Source organism: Thunnus thynnus, chromosome 16 (assembly GCF_963924715.1).
Source record: "Thunnus thynnus chromosome 16, fThuThy2.1, whole genome shotgun sequence".
Taxonomy (NCBI): domain Eukaryota; kingdom Metazoa; phylum Chordata; class Actinopteri; order Scombriformes; family Scombridae; genus Thunnus; species Thunnus thynnus.
In genome coordinates, this window is record NC_089532.1 from 21,243,605 (window position 1) to 21,268,547 (window position 24,943).

Below are 24,943 nucleotides of genomic sequence, written 5' to 3' on the forward strand. Positions count from 1 at the left end.
AAAATACACATACTATGGTAGTCTGAAAAAACCAGACATAAACAAGTTAAGATCATGCCATTTTTTTTGTCTTAACAACATGGGAGGTCTTCTCTATCATAGGTATAGTATGAGTCTTGGTGTTTTTGCTTATTTCTACTGAGTCATAGCCTGGCCTTGTCTTTTACCAGATGTTGGAGAGTCATGGTCACAGACGGACATCCAGCTGGGGGAGGACCTACTCATTCAGCAGCGCCATCAGTCGGGGTTTTCTCACAGAGGCGCAGAACAGGGACGTCAAGGCTGGCATCCAGCCCACACTACAGGTGTGTCTCTATGTTCAGAGATGTGTTTTTATCCTGAGAGCACAGCATTTGGCGTTTAGAATGAGCAATACTTACTGTATGCACTTTTTCCTGTTTTTACTGTTGTCTTATTTACTATACTTTTACTATTTGTTCAGCTTAACTTCTGTCTTTATGGATCTGTATGTGTAGGTGTTCCTGACCAATTCATCCAATGTGTTCCTGCTGGAGCCGTGCCAGGATGTACCTAAACTCCTGGATAACCAGGTTGAGGTGTGCAAGTGTGTTCTCAGCATCTACCGGCACATGATCATGGAGCACACGATGAACACACAGACATGGTCAGTGAGATATTCAAATACACGACGGAGATCGTTTTTTGTCATGTATGCATTCCTGACTCTGACTTTTTAGATTTTCTTTTGATTGATTTCATGATCACTCCATTTTTTTATGGTCGTAAAAATAGTCTATATAGATGACAAAAATATATATTCTGTTTCACTGTGTGTTCTGCAGGGAGCAGATGTTGCAGGTACTACTGAGGATAACTGAGGCGGTGATGAAGAGGCCACAGGAAAACCAAAGAAAAGACCACTTTGCTGAAAGTTTGGCCTCTATACTCTTCAGGGTATGTCTGCACTTGCTTAGTTTTACATTTGATGATGCACAGGATTTTATTACTCAGAAAAAAAGAGGAGAGAGTGAGTGTGAATGTCTTTTCAGTACTCATGTTTACTCACAGTACACTTACAGACGGTACAGAAAATGAACATTTAATGCACATAATTCTATGTAATTTCATTCATGAGCAACTGCTACAACTTGCTCTGAAACTGTATATATACAGTATATATACTGTGTGTGTGTGTCTTGGATGGGGCATTTGACAGTAAGGCAAGGAGACACTATACCAAATCAGATGTCACATCTTATCAGAGGCTGGAATTCATCGCTGTAACCCTTTCTGTCAATGCTTATTCATCTCTTGTTGTCTCATCCTGCATTCAGACCATCATCGTGGCATGGGTGAGAGCCAACCTGTGCGTATTTATCTCCCGGGAGCTATGGGACGAGCTGCTGGCAGTGCTGTCGTCTCTTACCTGCTGGGAGGAGCTGGTGACAGAGTGGGCCAGCATCATGGACTCGCTGACGGCTGTGCTGGCACGCTCAGTTTATGGCCTGGACATGGCCAGCCTGCCTCTGGACAAACTCAGTGAGCAGAAGGAGAAGAGGCAGCGAGGACGTGGTGAGGGGGAGAAATGGGAAAAGACGGGGAATTGGGATGGCTAAAATTTGGGTGAGAAAAGGTTTGAAATTGGAACATAAATCCTGTTCACTTTTAGCTGAGTCTTACTTTACTCTTTACTTGGAGCGAAAGTGGGTAGATTTTACACATCAAAGTCTGTTTAAAGATCTTGGGGGGCACTAATGCATTTCTGGAAAAAAATTGTATGAAGCCTTTTGTGGCTCCAGAGCTGTGTCACTTAAGGCAGGATTGGTTGGTCTGAAGACTAAAAGTTTGAAAATGAAAATAATCTGAGATTGTGGAGTTAGAAAGAAGTGAGTTGACCAGACCTCTGTAGCCCACTCCTCATTTCTACTTGATGCTAGTGACACGAGGCTACATTAGCCACTACTAGCATAACACACCTGAATCTCCAGCTGAACTGGTGGTGGCTGAGTTGTATTATGGGTAATGCAGGCACCAGGTTTTTGTTTAAAAAAAAGACAATATCACTGGTTCAGCTGCATCATTGTTGATCCTTTTTGAAAATATAGGAGTGGGCAGCGAAGAGGCATACATGAAACAAGGGAAAGATTGGTATGACATGCAACAAAGGTCCCTGGCTGGAATCAAACTGGGGACATTGCAGTTCGGTGGCATGTGCAGTAACCATTCGGCTACCAGGGTGCTCCTCGATGCTGAATATTCTAATTGCTCAGTTTTATATCATTAATTGAATATATTTTGTGTCTTGAATATTGGTCAAACAAAACAGATTTTTTGATACTACCACTAGTACTTGCCAAAGTCAGAAATATTTCATTTGCTACATACAGGAACTTTAATTTACCAGTGAGCTCATCCTTGTTACTGTAGAGTAGGGGGGTATTATATTGTTAGACAGTTAGGTGCTGCTAAATCCAAATATAAAGCTGATTATTACTGAAAAATGTACACTAAGTGACACCTCAGTACTCAGCAAGTGTTGTTCTCTGCATGTCAGGTGTAATCCAGGACTCCCAGAAGGCAGCAGCAGTAGCACGCTCCTTTTCACTCAGTTGGAGGAATCAAGGGGAGCAGGGCGGGCCGGGAGTTCAGGAACCCATGAGGATTCGCTCTGCCACCACATCAGGAGCTCCTGGTGTAGAGAAGGCCCGTAACAACGTCCGACAGAAGGCCTCTGGTAAGTACCTGTGATATAAAATACTTTCTATATTAGCTGCATATCACTCTACCATTAAATTAGGCCAAATATAATGCAAAGGGATATGCTGTGTAAGACCCTCTACATGTGTTTTCTATGCCTTATCCGTGCTGTATTAATCTTCTGCCTTTGTGTGGGCTAAGAACACAGCACTGATAAGCTTCTGGAGCACAACGTCAGGCCTCAGGGTTTATCAGATGTATTGACTGCATGTGAAAGCCTTAAGATGGGTCCATGTATACGCCAGCCCAGGTGCCGTTGAAAGGCCTAACACCAAAGACAAAGAGCTCCAGCAGATGGCCCCCATTGTTCCCCTCACATGTCACTGGCCAATGTCAACATGTTTCCATGTCAGCTCGATTGCAGGCGTACAACACAATCCCCCGACGGCATGTCAAAGGCCAGCTTTGGACACTTATTGTCATTAGTTCAATTCAGACACAGCAAACACCCCTTATCTGATGGGAATTTGGCAGGCTAATTATAAGTTGAGCTGGAAGGCAGTAGAGTAGTAACTAGCTGCAATGCCTGTCTCGCTTGTCTTAATTTTGTCTAGACAGAATCTTAATGTGGAGGATAAAAGACAGAGACGATCCCTTTTCCTTTCCTGGCCTTCCGCCTTCCCAATTACCACTAGCGATCTGAAATGACGAGCTTGTTGAGCTAGGAGCAGGTGTATTTGTGCCTAAGGATGAAGTCTTAGAAGGTGTGTGTGTGTGTGTGTGCTGACACATCTATTATGTGTCTTGTGTGCATGTTTATGCACCTATTCAGTTGGTCCGTTTATTTGTATCTGCGTGCAAGCAAAGATGGACATTAAACACAACCGCTTCAAATTCCCTTCCTTTTCTTTGGCCTAATTGGATTTCTCCCACATTGATCTTCAAAGGCCCGACAGCCCTCCTCCCTACTCCTCAAGAGAAGACCCACACATCAATTGCACGGCAGTTTTTGATAGTTTCATTAAGAGTGTAATTAATGCTCATTAATATGCATAAATGGGACACAGCGGCAGGCTGTAGCAGAGACGATGTATCTCTCTCACTGAAAGGCGTAATTAAAGTATGCTGAAAGCAGAGAATAGAACTGTCCTCTTTCATTGCTCTCTTTGAGATTAAGCCTGAAGTGCTATCCAGACACAATGGCAAAGCCTCAGCAATGACAACTGTCAAAACTTGGCCGTACTTACGCATGCAAATACAAACTAATATTGTTCTGAGATCTTGTCTTGATAATGGACAAAAAGGCTGGATATTTCATTATGGTACTCATTAAGCTTCTACAAGTACAGAGACCCATTTGAACCAACTCTCACTCTGCCATTGCTGGGATAGTTATCGGATTTACCTTTACTAATTTGTGTCTACATTTTAATATCACAAGATAACATAAGATAATATAATCTAGACGCAAGTAAGATAAAAGTGTAGTAGGTATAGTCCATACATGGTAAATTCTGTTCTCTCCTGTTCCAAACACATAAGAACTAATTACTCAAGCCTAAGAAATAAAAGCTGTACACAGCATGTGTACCTTAATGCAGGGTTTTTAGAAGGTTAATGAAAAACAAGTGTAAAGTTACAACTGACTTGGCAGAGCAGTATTTCTAAGGGATAAAGTTAACTTTATCCAAAGGTTTATATAAGGGTATTGTTGTGTGACTTTTAATTTGATAGATTTTAGTGCCTTGTGTCATATGACTCCACATGGAATTAGAGAGTACTGGTTTAAACTAGAGCTCGCCCAGTAAATCAGCCAGACCCATATCAGTCAGTATCATCTTACTGCAAGCAAATGAGTGTTGGTGAATAAGTCGGCCAATAAGTAACAAGAAATTGCAGTACAGAAATGAAAAAGATACTTTTGAGATAATTCAGAGAGAATGTTGCCATTACATAGTTTGTCCACCAGAGAGCACTGACGATTTATTTTTCAGCTGTTAAATGTCCCACTCAATTCTTTAAAAAAAAAAGATTGTTTCTAAAAATGTTTATGTATTTATGTAAAACAATATATTGGCCCATATATTCTTATTAGATTTTTTTGAACAAAAATAACTATCTGCCTCAACAATCTGTCTAAAAATTGCAGTGTAATGTGTCGTACACCAATACTTCTAACATATACATGCAACAATTTTCTAGTCTCTCAGAATTTACTGTTTCAGTGACTCAGTCTGAGTTTGGTTTCATTTTTTTTTTCTTCTGCTGTAGATCTTATTTATTATTTATTCACATAACCTCAGTTGTAATATTTTCTGGAACTGATACTCGGTTTTCAACAAACACTGGATATGATCATTTATGTCAAACTCTGCTATTGCCTTGCTTTATTTACTCTCCTGATCAAGAATGCATTTATCAATGGAAGCAGCTATGGAAGCAGCATTGTAGCATGCTGTACTTTGCTGTCATTGAATACTGTCTTCTTCCCTCTACTCTTTCCTGTTTCCACTTTCTGTTTTCTTTTCCCCTCTTCTTTCTCTTTCCCTGATGGAAGCTAAGCGAAGCCAGTCCATCAGCAACTGTGTTCATCTATACGAGGCTTTGCCCACTACTAAAAGCGTTCCTATGCTGCTCCACACTGTGAGCTCTTTCTTGCCTGGTATCTCTTCTGGTAATTCTGCTTGCTCTCACAGACTCTCAGGTAAAGTGTATTCTGAGAGCTGCATGTATTTGTGTGTTTGTGACCATCACCCTTCCTCTTCCATCCGTCTGTCACTATCTGTCATACGCTGCCAGTTTCTGTGTCTGTTGTGACAGTACTCGGAGCAGAGAGGTTTATGCTTTAACACAAATTCAAAATTGTCTTGTGGGTTGAACTTGCTGAAAATTTTTTTTAAAAACTCTTGGGCAGCCCTTCTGCTGTTTTCAACGTGTAGGAATATAGTGTATAACACAAGTGTCTGCATCACCACTGCATGTGTGCATGTCTTAATGTGTCTGCAAATCCCTTAACAGTAACAAAATACATATTCCTGTGTGATTCCATTTAAACATTGCATTTGTGGTATGTGATTGGTCATATTGCACAGGTCTTACTATGTATCCTCTTTTGCCCTGTCCGTCAGATGTGGAGGAGTGTCAGCTGTCAGAATGTGGGGCAGAGGAGGAGCTGGGAGGCGGAGATAGCCCTCTGCCACGTAGCAGCAGCACCTCAGACATCACCCAACAACTGTCTGACACTTTGCCAGGTATATACAGAAGCAAATCTAATTTTATTTCTCCATGTTTCTTGTTTGATCTTGATTGAAATTACACACTTGCCTCACATCAGGATTGTGTTTAGATATGATGTAGCTGTGTTACATGTAAACAGAGTTCATGCCAGACTTTTTTTTGATGGCCAATATGGCTGTAAATATTTCAGAATTCCAGCCATATAGAAGAACTACCAGACATATGTTTAAATAGCTATATGATGCCTATATTTAAACAGCAATAAAACACTAAAACACAAACGCTATGATCCAACAAATGTATTTTAGTCTGCAGAATGAACTCTCCTCAAACTTTGCAAACTGAGCAAATAGGCTACAGCAAAAAAAATAAAACAAATAGCCTCGCTATTGTTAAGTTAATGCAGCCATGCGGGCAACCTGCAGCTGCAGCTCTGCCACTATCTCCACCTGCCATGGTCTCCCCAAGCCCGCCTCTCACCAGGGCCATACGGGGAAAAGTTAAACCTCATACTGATCAACAACATGTTATGTAACCGTGGAGCTTCAGGCTGATTTGTTTGTTTCACTGTGCCAATGAGGGATGTAACATTACCTGAGAGAAAACGGTAGGACTTTAGGAGTCGTGTTAACTGCTCTTGAGCCAAAGTTCAAGACTGTTGCTGGAGTTTGCAGCTTTTGAAACTCGTGCCACGCTTAGTCACATCTGACCAAACACTCAGTGAATCTTTCAATGTCTTCACAGCAGAGGCCAACCAAACTTTTGCGTAATACAAGTTTATATTTTAGTTGTCTTGGCAACATATCTTATAGGTCACACAATATTAGCCTATTTAATATGCTATTAATGAATTTATTTATTTATTTATTTATTTGGCAATCGGTGTATTTCCCACCGGACATTTTGGCCGTCAATATTTTCATCTGCCGGACAACTACACATGATACCGGCAAAAAGCCGGCATATGCCAGCTAATGTAAACCCTGCATGTAAACTATCAGGTAACTAGATGAAAAGAGAAAACATTAGTCGCCAGTTAATCACGTATACTTTAATAACACAGAGCAATCCAGCACAGTTGCACAGTTTTTGTTGACATTGGCTTCAGATATTATAGCTCTGTAGGCCATAGTTGGTGGATGTGGTTCTGGAGTATGTAAATATTGTGCATTTTAAAATATTTGTTGAGATGTTACATCTGCTGAAGACTCAGTTTTATACAATATATGAAATTCAACATTTAACATTGAACTCTTTATCTCTGCTGTTGCATTAGAGTAATTAGAGACTATGTACAATGTTTACAACCTCTAGAGATGTTATGGGCAAACAGGGTATTTAGGATGCACACTCATTTGGATTGTAATGCATTTTTGCCAAACCAAGGACATAAAGCTCATAGATAGTCAGCCTGTTTTTAGATAACTTTATTTTGTTTTTTTGTCCTCTTTGTAACATCTCCTGTGGCACTCTAGCCCAGAAGAGAGAGTACTCCCCTACTTCCTGTGGCTCCGATAGCAGGACATCTGAGGGAAGAAGAGAGAACAGTGAGCCACCAGTGGTGAGAAGAACCATCTTGTACTTTAGTGATATGTCAAAATACTGAAAAAGAAAATAGGATTTGTGCATGAAAGTATCTCTTCAATGTTTGTTTCTGTGTTCCCAGATCCTCATCCAGCGGAGCAGCAGTCCAGCTGAGGCAGAGTGCAATTCTGACGGACACACAAACTACACAAGGCCTAAGCTCAGAGAGAAAAGTTAGACATTACATCACTTTTAAGAATGATAATGATTCTGATATTAATGTAGCTATGTTTTAGTTAAGTGTTTCACATGAAGAATTGCTGTTATCATGCCTCCATGCCGGCGACAGCCATGGCCAGAGGCATTGTGTTTTCGGGGTGTCCGTCCATCCCATTCTTGTGAATAAGTTATGCCAGGAACGCCTGGATGGAATTTCATTACATTGAGCACAAATGTCCACTTGGACTCCAGGATGAACTGATTAGATTTTGGTGGTCAAAGGTCAAGTTCACTGTGACCTCAACAAAACATGTTTTTGTCCTTAACTCAAGAATTCATATGCTAATTATGACAAAGTTTCACACAAATGTCTAATAGGATAAAGTGATGACATTTCATATCCAAAAGGTCAACTTCACAGTGTCATCATAATGTTCTGCAAAAACAGTGTTCTGGCCTTATTCATCGCCATAACTCAGGAACAGAAAGGGAGATTGTGACCATATTTCACATTTGATCAGATATTGAATTGGTGACACTAATCTTGGGTGCCCACCTTGAAACTGTGGTATTGTATAGATAGATATTGATTGTATAGATCTTCTGTGCAGCACAGAAGGGGTTGAAGATGTGTGTGAAGCATCCCCTTTTTTTGATTTGTAGCTTCTTTGCAGCAGCATCCATATCTGAAGCTTTGTTTACTGTGATGGCTACAACTTTGTGTTCTATCAAAATCAGCCTTATTGGCCAAGCATGTGAACAAATACAAGGAAAATACACTTAATACCTTTAATTAGTCTGGACAGCTGCGGGATGTAAACTGCAACTTGACAGGTTGATGGAGGCATACAACTGTGAGGCAGTATTTCTTGTTTAATTAATGATTCATCAATTAAATCCAACATCAAAAATACCAAATAAAGGCTGTTTTTTGCAATAGTTTTTCTTACTAAGCTAGTACAAATCTAATACTTTTTGTGCCTGTTGTAATCCTTATTCACCCATCCTTACCAGGTGAGAGTTTAAGCAGCGAGACATCCAATGGCTACCTCAATGAAGCTGAGGTTACCTGGCAGGCCTTTGATGAGGAGGCTGACACTCAGTCCACCCAGTCGGCCCACATGGACGTGACAACCGACCCCCAGAGCCAGGGGAGTCTGCTGCTCAGCCACAATGAGGCTCTAGCAGGTACAGAACCTGATAAGAACTCACCCCTGAGCACCTGAAACATATTTTCACACTGTATTTATTGCAGATGTCAATGTATTTTGACATCTTTGTATGTCTGCGTTAACAACAATCTTTTTAGGGCTAATAAATATCCTTAAACACACCCTTAAAAATATTTAAGCCGACCATGACTTTAATATAGGACTAGGGTGTTGTGATTTGGAGCAGGTTAATACAGGGTTAGCTGTAGAACTGTAGAATTTATCCCTGTTAAAGCTTCACGTTTTGTGAATTAAAACAAATTTTCCTTTGCCAAAGTTGTTTGAAAAGCACACAAAGAAAAAGCTACCGGGGGCAACTAGACGGAGTTGCCCACTAAGAGGGTAAATGTCGATGTAGAATTTTTTTTCAGCTTCTTGGTTCAGTAAAGACCGTTGATATAGTTGTGTTTATTAAGGGATTAAATCACGCAAAGCAATCGTTTAACTATAAGTTGAAAGAGTTCAGCAGTTCTTCTGGTTCATCTGCGGTGACCTACCAACCCCCACCCCCATCATTATGGAGAGGTTGTTCTTACCCCTTCCCACCCTTGTATGTGAACTTTTGTCTGTGTTGTCCTACATCGTGATCATCATGAAGTTGTGAGTCTCCCTCCTTTACCCCTGTGCTCCCTTCCTCAAACTCAGTTTTATACCTTTCCCCTTGTCGTTTTTAGGTCCTGAGTGTGCCCTCCCTCCCCACTCTGCACCCCCGTCCTACCACCACAACCACTACCACTACCCCCAGAACCCCCCCGCCTCACCAGCCCTGCTGGTGCACACTGAGTGCCCGCGGGACTGCCCCCTGGACGACACCATGCATCAGTCTGTCTTACACATGCCACACCACTTGGGTACTGCTTCCTAGCTGCTACTCATCATATAGACCAAAGAGTCCTCATTTACCATTGACTCTCCATGCTCTATATTTTTCAGCCTTACTTGACTTCCCTTTCTTACATTATACTTTTCCATGTTTTTTCTTCATTCACCCATCTGGCAGATCCTGCTCGGTTACTTAATTAAATATATAGAACTATTTTTATTTTTTTCGCCTTGGAAAGACAAACTAATTCCTTAATATCTTGATTTAAACAGCTGAAGGAAATCACCAGATCTGCTACACTCTCACAATCCATTTCTGTGTCTTTTTCCAGGCCTTTAATCCCTCTGCTCACCATCATTCTTCTGTTGCCCACTAAGTGGCACTGTCCTCCCACAATTCAACCTGACTTCATTTGGGTGTTGCATGTGACTTGTGCCTGTTTCCCAAAAGTGTTTCAGTGCTTTGATCACTTTCAGTGGACAAAGATCTTAGTGCTTGGACGCATTTGGGAAAATGCACAGTGAGACTAAGGATTTGGTCAACAGGCTTTAATATTGTTTCTCATTTTTTATGTGTTTCAAACAAGTCTGAAATTTTAAACTGCTTTTCTGAAAGGTGTTCTGCATTTGTTGATTGAATCCCATGTACTCAGAAAAATTAAGGCTGACTCACTTTGTATTAGGTATCCACAGCTACAAATATGGGTGTCACCAAATACGTAGTTTATCTGACCCAAAACATCCCAAACTCTCTTCTCTCCTTCCCTCATGTCTTCAACCATGCAGACAGCAGTGAGTGTCTGGCTGATGATGTCAGCATCATTGCGGGTGGGACCCTGACTGGTTGGCACGCTGATTCGGCCTTTGTCCTATGGAGGAGGATTTTGGGTATCCTCGGAGATGTCAACAGTATCCGCTGCCCCAAAATCCATGCCAAGGTCTTCTCCTATCTCTATGAGCTCTGGCACAAGCTGGCCAAGGTAAGGTTGGACGAAAATCAAACCTACATGTGAAGCATTTCATCTCAAATGAGGAAAAAACACACACCCACTCTGGCAAAGTGATCATTTGCATGATAGATGAGTAGATTATTAGTAACTGTTCAAATGATGCATAATTTCAAGGCCTTTGTAAAACATAAATTTTTGATTCGACTAAAGTTGATTGTGTGCTTACAGATCCGAGACAACCTTGGGATCAGCGTGGACAACCAATCTTCTCCTCCCCAGCCTGCCTTCATCCCTCCTCTCCGAATGCTCGCCTCTTGGCTCTTCAGGGTATCAACAACACATAGCCACTGCAGACAACACTCAGAAAACAACAGTCACATTAATGAATACTTTGAGGCATAACATGAATAATGTGCAAAAAACAACCAAGGAACTGAAAGAGTGTTATAGTTAAGCATGTGTACAGAATACAGAATAAATGAGGATTCTATCAAAATTTATAGGAAATTTAATGTAGTTTCTGTTAGCCAGATCTATTGTCATGTCTTAGAAATTATAATCCAAAGCATTTTCTTATGAATTATTTCTGATTTAGTCATCTCTTACTAACTGATTGAACGCTGCATTTACATCAGATTTTGTAAACAATATCTAGTCGGGGTTTCCCTGGGAGAATCCTCTAATATGTTCGGGGAATAATAAGATTACTTCCAAGCAGCAGCAGCAACAAGAGTTTGTAATAAACGGGACTGAATGGCAACAGACACTGACTAAACAGACAATTCAATTAGCAGTATGAAATCATATTGTATCAACAAACCATAAAAACAAGTGATACACCGCTCTAAATTTTTTACTTTTCCTCATTGATGGAGAAAAGCAGCTGCGGTCACATTGAGTTCACATTTGTTTGAATGGATTCCATGGGTGAAGAAAGTTTTCACCGGAGAAAATGGTGACAAAATCAATCACTCCTGCAGTATAGCGGATGTTACACATGTCTTAAACTGTTTGTAATAATATCAACGTCTCTCGTTCTCTCCTCCACAGGCCACCATGCTACCAGCGGAGTACAAGGCTGGTAAACTGCAGGCCTACAAGCTGATTTGTGAAATGATGACCAGGCACCAGGATGTCCTCCCCAACAGTGATTTCTTAGTGCACCTCTACCACATCATGCACAAGGGCTTCATTAGCGGCGACCAGGTACGACCAGCAGATGGCACCAGTGAGGCTGCCCATTGTTCTTTTGTTCAGCACTAGATGGCGCACCAGTCAAACCCATGTGATAGATGTGAACCGATTTGATCTAAATACTGAATTTGTAGTCACCAATATTGCCAACTACTTTTTTCTATGTTTTCTTATAACTCAGTGATTCAATTTCACCTGTTGGCTCTTGGTGTTGCTCAGGTAAACTCTTCAAGCATGTTTAGAGCTACTCGAGGTATTTCAAGATCAACTTAAGCAGTGTTACTGACAGGAGTGAGGACAGGGGTCATATAGGTGCACTGCAATTTATGATTGTTGAGGCTCAGTTTTGAAAACTGCCTGCCAACCAGTGGTGATGAAGAATGCTACTGTGTTTTGGCATCTTCCACTTCCTTTAGCCACACCCTTCCTCGTATTTAAATCTGGCCTAGCTCCACTTCTTCCAGACGAAGCCGAGTGGAGATGAATGGAGTCCCCCCCCCCCAAAAAAACAAAGAATGGGGATAAAAGTGTGAGTGGGTGGAGGTGCCGGGGTGTTTTGGATGCAAGTGTGTGCGTGCGTGCGTGTGTGTGTGTGTGTGTGTGTGTGCGTGTGTGTGTGTATACCCTCCTGGCTGGGTTTCTTTTGCGCCTTGGCAGTGCGACAAGCTTATTAGAATGTTTTCCATGTCGTTAAATAATGTTTTGAGCCCCTGCCGCGTATACGTGATTAATTAAGGATTGACGTCTGTCGCGCTCCGTTAGACTGACACATCGGCCAGGGGCCCAGAGTAGGCTGGCCTGCCTGCCTGCCTGCCTGCCTGCCTGCCTGCCTGCCTGTGTGTGTGAAGGAGCGGGAGGGGAGCCTGGAGAACGTAGTGTAGAGTAGAGCAATGAGGGGGGCACGTTGAGGGACGAGGCAACATTCTCCAGCTTTTGTTGTGGCTCTGTATAATGCGTCGGGGGGCCAGAGCCAGGCTGGCCACTGAAGCATGCTCAAATTGGCCGGAGAAAAGAGTCCTCACGCCACACAATAGAGGACAGCCGCACGCCTGCTTAACATAAGAAAGTGGCTCTTACTCTCCCCCTCCTCCTTCCTCTCTGCCTTCACCCCCAACCCACCCAAAAAAGGAAAAAAGCATATACTTTTATAAATCAATACTTACATACCCTTTTTTCCTCATCTGTTTTTACATGCATTAATTCTTCAATTGCCTTTTGTGATTAAAGTAGCCGCCAGTACAGGCCGGTCTGCAGATTATTTAAAATGATTGTGTGTGTGCATGTAGTGAATTATATAGTGTATGTTTAGTTCTGACTTTTACATAAATACATTATATTTATTATTAACTTAAAATACTCACAGCTTACAGGTTCAACATTTTTTTTTTTTTTAGACTTACTGTTAATCAAGTAATAAAACCTGTTTTTCACTCCCATGTACTGTAGACAACAGGGGGGGAATCCCAGTGTAAATCCTCACCATTAAATTCAACGAAGCTTAGAGGAAAATGCCAGTTCCCTTGGAGGGATTGTCCTTACAACTGACAGAGTGCCAAGGTCAGGGCTGTTGTCCCAATTGTCTGTCTTTCTCTGGTATCATAAAGGCATGACCGTGCCACAATAGCAGTAATCTATCTAATAGGTCTACTGTCTGGACTGCAATAGTCAACAACATATTTTGTGAAATATAGAGAAGTACATACACATATTTTTTTTTTCAACTATTCACTTTGCGTGAATGAAAGAAAACATGAATCAGTCATTCATATACACTTATTAATCTGGCAAGGACTAACATAACATGCCAGGTACAGCTAGATAAACAGTTTTTCACACCTGTGCTTTCAGAGTAAAAGCAGCTGGTCCTTAACTCTGTTGATCTTATCACTGCAAAAAGGGAGGTCTTGTATAATTTATTTACTGCCGGATTAAAATATGACAGTTGACCCCTAAGCCACAAAATATGGCTGTTGATTAAACTTCACACCTCATAGTTATGCAGGTGGACTCAGCTTGTGAAGGGAAAATCCCAGATAGTCATACTTATTATGTTGGTATTCATGCACGGCTAAACTGGAAATATTCAGGTTTAGTAAATGAGAAAAAAAATTTCCGATAACATGCAGAGTGATGTAATGCCGGAGTGAACCCTGTCACCCCAAGGGCCAGCAGGTGGACAGCGTGTGCTTTCCTGCAGATGAGGCCAAATGAAAAGGTCTGAGGTGGCTTTATTCAGAGTTACGTTAATGCATCTTTTGTTGATGCAGGGGCCATTCCTACTGGCAGCACAGAGCCACACGCAGGGCTCAATTCCCATTTCTATACACACACCTCAAATCAGGTTCCCTCTACTTACACATACAATAGAAAACACTTTGCATTCTACATTTGTGGCTTCCTCTAAAATGCTCATTTCAAGCAATCAAGCAACAGTTTGCTGCTTGCTAATTACCTCTGACTGCACTGCACATTATGCTTCAGAGGTCAATTACCAACAAAATGAGGGTAAAATGGGCCCTCAATCCTAAAGCTCTTCCCACCAATTTTCCACATGCAGCGCATCGTGTTGGTTTGACTTCCTACTTATTGCCTCGGCGTGTTTATTCTATTCCTCCTCTGTTCACCTGCATTCTGTGTTTGCCAAAGCTTCAGGTGATTAATGTCGTAGATAGATAGGTGGTACAGTACTGTGTGTGTGTGTGTGTGTGTCTGTCTGTGTGTGTATTTGAGAGAGAGCAAGAGAAAAATTGTGTGCTTGTATGTTTGCTGAGGTGCCCTTTGGTTCAGCTAGAAACAGGCTGATGTTTGAACTGTCCGATTTGCACAAGTTTATGGCCAAGAAGGCAGGTGTTTCTAGTGTGGACCTTGCCTTTGTACACAAATATGCACGCGCATGTCTAAGATAAGAGCGAGAACAATCTTAATGCAATACTGAGATGCTGCATTCTCATACCTGTATGTTTTTTTTTCAAAATGTGAGTATTTCTTTTGTCAATGAAGAGTAAAATAAATCGACTTCTTTGCTGCAGTTGTACCATCTAAATATAGCACGAAAAACACGTTAACAGCTTTTGTCTAGCATGGTATTACGTTGTACATACTTGAGCAGTTTCTGCAGAGCACTCTGCAGTACAGCATATGTCAATGTTGAAAGAGCAACCATCTGCCACTGAGCCGCCTGTACCTCAGCAAAACAATACCTTGTCTCTGGCTTTAATTACAGGTTTGCTTGTGTGTGTGTATATACATTTGACTCATGAAAGTTGAGGTCTTTTGTTCTCTCTCTTATCCTCTGTGAACAATCCATCTGCTGCCCCTCTCTCTCTCTCTCTCTCTCTCTCTCTCTCTCTCTCTCTCTCTCTCTCTCCCTCTCTCTCTCCCTCTCACTCTCTCTCTCTCTCTATCTTTCTTTCCCACTCTGTTTTTTTTGTCTTTTAGTGACATGTACTGTTGAGTGCCTTACTCTCCTCAACACACTTAAAATGCTTAGCCTGCCTGTCGGAGGAAAAAGCTTTCTCTCTGCCATGTCTCTCTCATTGTGGCCCATTTACAAAATATTTCTGTTACTGCTTCCCTCTGGGCGTACTAACAGACCCTCTGCTCATACTAAATGCAAAAATCCCATCTAATTAGTGTGAATGCTGACAAGCATTCACACTATTGTTCTTCAAAGCTTTATTTATTATTCTTCCATACGTTTTTTGATCATTAACTACTTCTGCATACTTTCAGCTACAGAAACCATTCAAATATCAAAATGTTCAGCTCTTTAAGGGCATTTATGCCATGACTTTCCTTCTTTCTAGCATATTCCTGGGATTTTATATAATTTTTTGAAATATTAAAATTTATAATGAAAAGTCTATGGGGGGGTGAATGTTTGAAAGTTGATATCTCAAACACTAAAAGTACTAAAGTATTCATACTTAATGGACATGTGTCCCATGTAGAAATGCTTAACATATTAAAATATGGTACCAATAGCGCCACCTTGTGGTCAGTTATTAAGTTTTTTACGTTTTGGCTAATAACTTATGAACCGTGAGGCGGAGCAAAACAATATTTGCACAGTGTGTTCCTTGGATGATGTTAATTCAAGTGATATAGGCCACACCCAATGGCACCTGGAAAAATTTTCTGCCATTTTGGATTTTTTGGTAACCACATTTTTTGCTTCTGTTGGCACATATTTCATATAATCTTCACCAAACTTGGTACATACCATACTTCGGTGACCTTGAACAAAATGTATGAGTTAGTTTTTTTATCACTTAACATTTGTCTGTAATTGGTTACCAAAATTTTGAAGGCGTGGCCTGATGCACTTAACACCACCATACTACTTATTAACTGCCATATGTCTTAAATGTAATATCCCATGGTAACTAAATTCTGCAAAGTTGTACAGATGCCGAACAAGTCTGCAGCATTTGATACAATTTCACCTGTAGGTGGCGCTACAAGATTTAAAAAACTGCTGCTGGAGCAGAAGTTTGCAGAGGCAGCAGCGTTTATTCTGTCCAAATACTACTTTCTGCATTTTCAGCAATGCTTTGCAGCTCTCGGCTCTTGAGGCTAGTGCCTTTGTTGTTCCAAAGTGTTTAGCAATTCAGTACATCTGTCTGAAATTTAATACAATTAATTTCTTCTTTCAGCCTTTTCAGGCAATTCATGTCAACTTCCAGTTTTTACAGTATTACAGTTTCGCTTTCAGCTTTTCAAACAATGTATTTCAACTCTCAGCTTCTTTAGATAATGCAGCTCAGCTTTCAGTTCTGCCAGTTTTACATTTTTCAGCTTCCAGGTTTTTCAGCAGTGAAGTGCAGTGCATTTGAGCTTTCAGTTTTTTCAAACAAAATTCAGTCAGATTTCTGCATTTTCAGCAATGCTTTGCGATTTATTTCAGCTGTCAGCATTCACACGCATTTTCTGCAGGAAATGCATTTTCTAGTACAAACTGTACTAAGAGATTCATTTTTGTTTTCAGATGGATGATAGCTGTTTATTTCTATATAAAGTCATTTATTGTTGATGTCTAATAACAGAAATATCAATGAGGAAATTGTTGTGTGCCTCCTATTAACATTTATGTGTTTGTGTGCACGCTTGTCATCAGGATGTTTTGAACACCATCATCCGTTCCTGCTCCCCTCGATTTTTCTTCCTTGGCCTGCCAGGCTTCACCATGCTGGTTGGAGATTTTATCACTGCTGCTGCCTGCGTTCTCAGTTCTGACTCCTCTGAGGTACAAACACACTTTTACCATTCAGATTTACAATGAAAAACAAAATGGAATCTGAAGATATTTTCTAGAGCAAGGAAGAATTGTAAATAATAATGCATATATGAACATTTCAGGAATGTCTTTTTTTTTTTTAGATGAAGAGATGCAAAGTATTTGTTCTGGAACAAAGATATAACCCTCAACAAAACACAAAAAACTACAAAATTCCTCTAGATACCTGTCGATCTTCATTAACCGTCACATTTATTCACTCACTTGTGAGTGTTATGAATTAAATTGTCCCCCTTGTAATAATTTTGTTGAATATTTTAGATTTTTTCCATCAAAAAGTTGAAATTGTTTTGTGAATTCTGTTAACAATAAAAGGGAATCTGAGGGACAAAATAACACTAATATTTGAACCTTCTTTCGTTTGTTAGGCTTGTAAGAAAAATCAAGAATGCAATCTTCAGGTGTGAGAAGCCACCTTTCTTACTGAAACGTAGGACTGAGCAACTATGACTGAAAAGATAACCACAAATTACTTTGCTCAGTATTGCATAGTTATTCATCATGATTATTCGTCCACCTTTGGGAACTAGATATGGTTATTGCACAACTGACATAAAACTAGCTTTAGGTTCATATTGTATTATACCTATTATTACTAATTTAAATAAAACTTGATTTAAATGTACAAATCTTGAACTCAAAAAGCTGCAGTTGTATTTGGGAAGTAAAGAGCAGTTAATTACAGAGGAAACAAATGACTGTGATTAGTTAGACCATTTACCTGTGAATAGAAAATGTTTCATTAAATGCACAAGAGCAAAGTGTTAATATGACTCTCAGTCATGTTTAATTAATTATGGAAAGCAACATGTGATCACAGTTATTATGGTCTGAAAACAGGAGGCGACGTTGCCTCTGTCGTGAAATGAATGCAAACTGGTGATTTCTGCGAGTCCTCCTGCAATTTCCTGGAATTTTATGCTGATATACATTCACATCAACACACAGGCTTGTGATGTAAGCTTTTTGCATGACTGTGGCATGATTTGGAGCAATTAGCAGAGATTATGTTGACCAATAAGATAACCACTCCTTGTTAAGTCATTGCTAGTGTGTGCAGATGTAACCTAAACATGTCTCTTACTTCTCTAAACTATATAATATGTTAGGCTCAGTTTACAGGAACATTTTACCATCAACTGTATGTTTCTCATAATTTTAGTTGCCAGATAATTTTATACTTCCCAGCATACAGTCATTGTCTGATTTTGGGGAAACAGTTGCCCATCAGATGCAACAAGATGCGCTTTAGAGCTGCATTAATCGAGCATTAAATCAGTCATTTTGCTGTCCATCGCCTACCAAGAGTTTCAGTTTCACATTAGCAGAATCATGAATAAAGACACAATTAATTCTGCTGGATCCCTCCAATCCTTTTTCCCTGGATAGTGGGTTTCCTCTTTCCTGGAAGTGAGTTGTTTTCATGTAGCTTGAGGGAATTAATGATAGCATGTTTTTTTTTTTTCCTTATCTCTGCCAGGCTCCCAGGATGGAGGCTCAGACAATTCTGGGCTCCTTAGTGTGTTTCCCCAACCTTTACCTCCAGATTCCAATACTGAAGACTGTGTCTGGCTCTGACGACGTCGTTGTAGGCAATGAGGACATCAAGGTAAACAGTCGATACATGGGGAAACTATAATAGCATTAAAAAAAATGTGGTACTGTTAGTGGATAAATCTCAAACAACAATGGTTCTCAAATTTAACAAATTAGACCACAGAGATTTTGTCCCCCATCTGATAAGATTTTTGCTTTTAGATGTTTTATTACAGAAAGACCAAAATAGTCATACATTCTGTCAGTGTGTTACTTATTGATGGAATTATAGTGAAAATAAATTATTCCCTTTTTTGATGGGGATCCCCTGGAACCCCATCAAGGACCCCTGGGGGTCCCCGGACCCTACTTTGAGAACCACTGATTTGTAATATAAAGAAAAGTCATTACTATAAGAGTTTGTTACATTTTCTACTAAAATGTGAACATTAGGATCTGAAGGGTGATTTGACGACTGAGTTGCATGTTGATCGTCATTTGTGTGTGTGTGTGTGTGTGTGTGTGTGTGTGTGTGTGTGTGTGTGTGTGTGTGTGTGTGTGTGTGTGTGTGTGTGTGTGTGTGTGTTTTCTCATTCAGGATTATCTGGTCAACATCCTGCTGGAGACGGCAACAAAGGAACACTGTGAAGGGGCCAGGTATGTAATGAGTTTGATATTAATGTGTATTTTCATGCATGTGTAAAATAAGCATGCAATATTAAACAGCATTCACTAACTATCATAAAAATTCAGTGCAGTTGTTTGAAAGATAATTTCAAGATTATTTACTGAGATATTTTTGTGTTTTTGGGTGAATAATAGTATTGTTGCTGAATGTAAGTTTGTAATTGTGTCATTCAGGTGTATTGCTGTGTGCAGTCTGGGTCTGTGGGTATGTGAGGAGCTGATGCAAAAGGACATCCACCACCTGGTCAAAGATGCCATCAACGTCTTGGGAGTAACACTAAAGGTCAGTGACCCACTGAGGCGAGTGAGCTCCTCCATCGCACCGTATACAGCATCCACTTGCAGTGCGATACCTGCGAACTTATGCGTACAATGTACAAAATACAGCTGCACGTCTCTCATGAGCTTTGTCGACTGTCACAGCTGTGCCATGAATTAAATTTACTTCTGTAATAGAATAAATCACTGATGGCCACAGTGTCTGTAAATGAATAGATACAGGAAGTCTGGATTTCATCACAGTGTTTTTTTTTTTTGTTTTACAACACAAGCCCTACAGTGTTTAGCTCTACCAAAAATGATAGTTGATTACATAAAAGGACTGCAGAACAATTTCAACGTAGTGAGGGGAGAAAAAGTGTGAGAATAAAACATATCCAGTGATGTGACTCATGGGTATATTTTGGAAGAGCCCTCTTTTCTCTCTGAGTGAAGAGATGCAGAGAACCAGTGGAGGCTGTTTTTTGTTTTTTTCCTTTTTTTTTTTTTTTTTTTTTTCCATGGAAAAGGGTTTTGGGCGGTGGCGTAATTTCCAGGCTGCTCGCTCTCAGTAGATGTGGGCCAATTTAAGCAGCTACATCTCCCAGCTTCCTGTTCGAGCAACCCCCCTTCTCTAATGGAGCAGTAATCACTCCCCTGTACAACTTGACACACAGACTCAGCCAGCCCCAAAATAGAGGGTATAGGCTCGGTGGGGGATCTAGGGGGAAGAGTGGCACTGAGAGTCTCTTTTCTAAAAGCAGGTGCTGAACTCTCAGGGCCCCTTTTTGTGTTTGGCCATTTCTGCACTCCCCACATTGTCTGCCCTTGTTACATGTTGAGAGGCATTCAGCTGGAAGAAATGGGAAATTCTATTTCTCCACAAAGAATTTCAAATCACTGAAGAAATCCACATTTGAAACAAAATTGTCAACAGCTCAATTCTTTCCTCCAATAAGTCTGGAGAAAATGGTTTGAATTGGAAATGAAATTATGCTGATTATCTGCACAGTAGTGAAAAACTAAATTTAAGGGAAATTACTCCAAATTTTGTCACAGTCAATGTGTGCCTAAACTTTTCCTCTCTATCTTCGACATTAGCAATGTCCCTCTTGCTTTTTGGAATTAAAGTATTTGGTGACACAAACTCAACAAGGGAAAAAACTAACCTCCCAAATCATAAGTGTTACTTTTACGATTTGAGAAGATTAAATTTAATAACTTTTAGTTCTGGGAATTAACAAATATTAATCCTTAAGAACACACATCACAGTTAAGACATTTTGTATATATATAATTATTGTGTTTGTGTGAATATATGAAGTACTTTCCAGTTGAAGAATATATCATGCTGTATCGGCTTTTACCTTCTTGTCCTGAAGATATCAAGGAGAACATAAACATTATAAATGCCATAAATCTTAAAAAAATGTTACTTCTATTGAAGTTGCAGTGTTTTGCATGACAGGCAGATGAGGTGTCCCTGCTATTGTTTTGTTTGTATCCTGATTAATTAAGTCATCATTCAGTCATTTGAGCAGCACAAGATTAATTAGAATTAGAGGATCATAATGATGAGGTTAAATAACTACACCTTGTGCTTGATCTGATTGTTGCTGAATCACACTGCGAGCAACTTGATTAAAGCTTGTCCTGGTTTGACAGATTGCGAGTGTGAGAGAATCCAGTATTATTTACGTATACATGTTTATGCAACCGCAAAGTGGCAAATACAATGGCACATCATCATACTTTTGTTATTGCCTTTTTCATATTGTTAAGATTGAAAGTGGGTGGGCCGGCAAGCGTATGTATTTGGTTGCATGGAAATAAACAGAAGAAAGTAAACAGAATTGCTTCTGAGACTTGGATTTCTCCAAGCGACTGTCTTCATTCTGCCACCATGAGGAACTGCTCTCAATAAAAATCACATTATTAGAGAAACAAGCAAGCAAGAATATCCGATGATGGCGAGTGACAGCAAAAAATCGGGCCGTGGATAACTTCACTCAGCCAGCAAATGATTGTTTTGCTCGCAGGGTGAATGCTTATAGTGCGAGAGTAACAGCAACATCATCCAGGCAGTCGAAATAAAAACATTCCTCCGTACATTTAATGTAGAAAAATACTGGCTTCATACATCTAAATGTTTTTATCTTGGTTCCTTGTTGCTTATTCTACATGGAGCCAAGTCCTCCGCATCACTCATCAGTTCTTGTCCTGCCTTCTTGTTTGTTTGTCCAGTTCGGGAACAAAGCAGTAGCTCAGGTAGCCTGTGACGTGTTTCAGCTGCTCATCTCTCACTGGGAACATCTCCAAAGGTTGGATCCCACTCTGCCTAAGAAAATAATTGAGGTAAGATACGCATACACTTAACGTGCGCACACACACAGTTAAATAGCTAGTAGCCATTAGGGGCCGGTGAGAACATATTTTAAGAAAGAGAAATTCTATATCAGTTCACTTAAGCCTTTAAATGGAAGTCTTACATGAGATATTACTCATGCATATGCATACTCTACATCCTGTGGCATCACATCCATTTTATCACACAGCCCTGACTCAGCTGATGAATAGGGAGTGTGTCATCCAATTATCTTTCTCCTTGTTTTGTCCCAACACAGATCTTTGTGGCCACAATAGCCTTTTTGTTGCCAAGCGCAGAGCACTCAACAGTGGAAGCAGACAAAAAGGTACATGTTGGAAAGGAGGGGACATGAAATGGCTGAGATCTAAAGGCCTTTGATCTATCATGTAGGAATGGTGCATTTGCAGAGGAATGTTTTGACCTAAGTGATTTGTTCTCTTCTATTTTCCTCTTTACCTCCTTTTTATATATGTTTCATATGTCTTTGCAGCTGCCGTCCATAACCCTTTATTTTTCTGGAACAGTCTCTCCCTTTTTTTAATATTTGATATTTGTGTCGGACTATCCTTTAAAAAAAAACCTTCTCTTTTCTTCCTCATTCCCTCAGTTGATGGTGTCACTGCTGCTCTGCCTGTTGGACTGGTGCATGGCCGTTCCCCTGAGTCTGCTGCTGGAACCCATCACCATGCCTTCGCTGGAGGCCCCACTACTGGACTACATCTACAGGGTGGGTAGCCTCACTGGCAGGTTAGAGGTGGGACAAGCTGAGTCTCACTCAGAGACGACAAACATTTAGCAAACCTGAAGAAAAGCCACTTTTTTACTACTGATTGATTGTCAGTGTCTTCCGAAGTCTACATAGCCTATACCAGCAGACGCAACCACTTCAGTCTTGACACCTCCAACCCCCACCCCACCCCAAAGACTTGCCACTTTAATTAGGCTCACCTCCACCGTGACCTCATGACTATGCCTCATTTAACATTATAGTGGCACAACAGCACAGCGCTGAGGATTGCAATTGGCATTTATCATATGCAGAAAACCTTTGTTTTGTAATAGCATATACTGCATTTGTTTAAAAAAGACAAAATATTCAGTATTCAATCTATTTTTTCTGTATTTGTCCCTCTAACCATCTATTTTATGGTCTGACCCTGAGGATGAGGGCCAAGCTTCAGGCACAAATGAATGAGGTATTATTCATTCCCTCCTGTCTGGGCAGATGCGGTCAACGGCAGATCTTTGTAAGGATGTCACCCCTGATAAGAAATGGTCCAATTATTCAAACAGGACCCTTTGTCCATTTGATAAGCTCAGGCTATAAACGCTTGTCCTGGAGATTTGAATGGAATATGTCTTAATATGAGAGCGACTGCAGCTGCTATGAAAGCAAAAACAATTAGGCATGATTGGTTGTCTATCAGCACACAAAAGGCATGGCCCCTTTGGGTTTCATTGGAAATAATATGTTAAGCAAGGCATCACAAGGTGTGACAATATTAATGCAATATCAAGACTGAAAATCTATACATTTCCACAGACATGTTGGCTGCTAATTATTCTCAACACCACACAGAGAATAGCTTCTCTAATAGAAGAAATCTCCCTTTTATTCCATCACCGACCACAACGTGTCACTGAAAAGGTAGCTGCTCATCAATTTATTTTCCATGATCAACCTTCCTTTAATCACAGTTTAATTTAAAAAGCTTGAATTCTATTCTTTACGAAGCTATCAAACAGTAGCACAATACTACATATATGCTATTAAAAAGTTTGTCACGCTCTTCATCCTGATATTGAGAAAGGCTGTGTGTTTGGTGACTAGCAGCATGCAGATCACTGGAAAAAGCAACATTGCACTAGACCTCATTGGTTCACTGGAGTTCTGCTCAAGCTTCTCCATCTGCTCTATGTGCCTGCCTCAGCAGCCAGCTGCACCCTCTGTGTGTGTGCGTGTGCGTGTGTGTGTGTGTGTGTGTGGGAGAGAGAGAGAGAGAGAGAGAGAGCGGGAAGATAGGTACATTTGTGCATGTCCACTCCAGTATGTCTCTGTTTGCGTTTTGTTATTTGATTTACGTGTGTACATAGGCGTACTCGCGTATCCATACAATATGCGCCCCTCTAACTATAGTACGCTTGTTTCACTGTGTGTTACCTTCCAGGAACTGTTGCTATGCGAAGTGTAGTCACTTAGTTGTCAAGCACAGCCGTGGGTTTTTCCCCCTCCCTCTCTGTCTCTCCACCTCTCCACAGAGGGAAGCTCTTTGGGGCTTTGGTGTAGCAGCTGTTTGGTTCAGGTCTTTTCAGCATCAAGCCTCCAATCCCTCCCCCATGCACCCAGAGGTCTGTTTGGTAGAATCATCCACATACTGTCTACATTGCCCCACACAATACTGTTTCAGATGGCAGGGCCAGCCTGCCTCTTCGAGCGTCTCTCAGCCAAGTGTGAGCGTATGTGTGTACTGAATGGGATTAGCCTTTGCATGGCTTTACCAAGTTGCTCTACTCTGAATGAGAGGCCCCCCTCATTTACATACATTAGGCGTATGTTTTGCTCCCTATATACAGCACCTTACCTCCACTCAGATTATACAGTATACAGGTGTGTTCGGGTGTGTGTGCACGTCCTGTATGGTTGAGTGTGCATGTTTGTGGTGGAAGCTGAGCACAAGGATACAGTCTTAATTAAATCAAACAGTGTAAACCTGTCCAATGGCTGTAATCAACTGCCCCAGTGCGCCTTATCTAGCCCTGCCAACGGATGCTCTGCCATCTGTTATGTAGATCGATACACTCACACATCACAGGAGAAATGGATTAGTGGCAATAAAGACCCTCTTTTCTCTCCTTTTCTCCCTCCCTTCCTCCATTGCCTTATGATGTAAATGGCCATATATTCCCCTTTCATATGCTCCTGGATCATGTCAGTCTAGAACAGGCCTGCAGGAGCGTCACTGTACATCGTCTTGCCAGACAC

At 40.7% G+C, this 24,943-nt stretch overlaps 1 protein-coding gene across 5 annotated transcripts in view; it reads left to right on the forward strand.

Annotated features, from left to right (window-relative positions):
* Nucleotides 1-24,943, forward strand: part of ralgapa2 (Ral GTPase activating protein catalytic subunit alpha 2) — a 95,768-nt gene that overhangs the window by 31,009 nt on the left and 39,816 nt on the right. For 3 of the 5 annotated variants that reach the window (XM_067615294.1, XM_067615296.1, XM_067615295.1), the window contains exons 12-31: nt 171-305; nt 477-625; nt 804-915; nt 1,296-1,533; nt 2,516-2,695; nt 5,787-5,909; nt 7,371-7,456; nt 7,562-7,652; nt 8,653-8,826; nt 9,524-9,700; nt 10,458-10,651; nt 10,850-10,948; nt 11,672-11,827; nt 16,932-17,060; nt 18,592-18,720; nt 19,246-19,304; nt 19,509-19,617; nt 21,837-21,947; nt 22,217-22,285; nt 22,568-22,687. In XM_067615294.1, coding sequence (XP_067471395.1) covers nt 171-305; nt 477-625; nt 804-915; nt 1,296-1,533; nt 2,516-2,695; nt 5,787-5,909; nt 7,371-7,456; nt 7,562-7,652; nt 8,653-8,826; nt 9,524-9,700; nt 10,458-10,651; nt 10,850-10,948; nt 11,672-11,827; nt 16,932-17,060; nt 18,592-18,720; nt 19,246-19,304; nt 19,509-19,617; nt 21,837-21,947; nt 22,217-22,285; nt 22,568-22,687 — 2,640 coding nt within the window. Of the gene's footprint in view, nt 1-170; nt 306-476; nt 626-803; nt 916-1,295; nt 1,534-2,515; nt 2,696-5,215; nt 5,363-5,786; nt 5,910-7,370; nt 7,457-7,561; nt 7,653-8,652; nt 8,827-9,523; nt 9,701-10,457; nt 10,652-10,849; nt 10,949-11,671; nt 11,828-16,931; nt 17,061-18,591; nt 18,721-19,245; nt 19,305-19,508; nt 19,618-21,836; nt 21,948-22,216; nt 22,286-22,567; nt 22,688-24,943 lie in introns of all 5 variants that reach the window. The other 2 variants (XM_067615298.1, XM_067615297.1) reach the window with 2 other exon arrangements.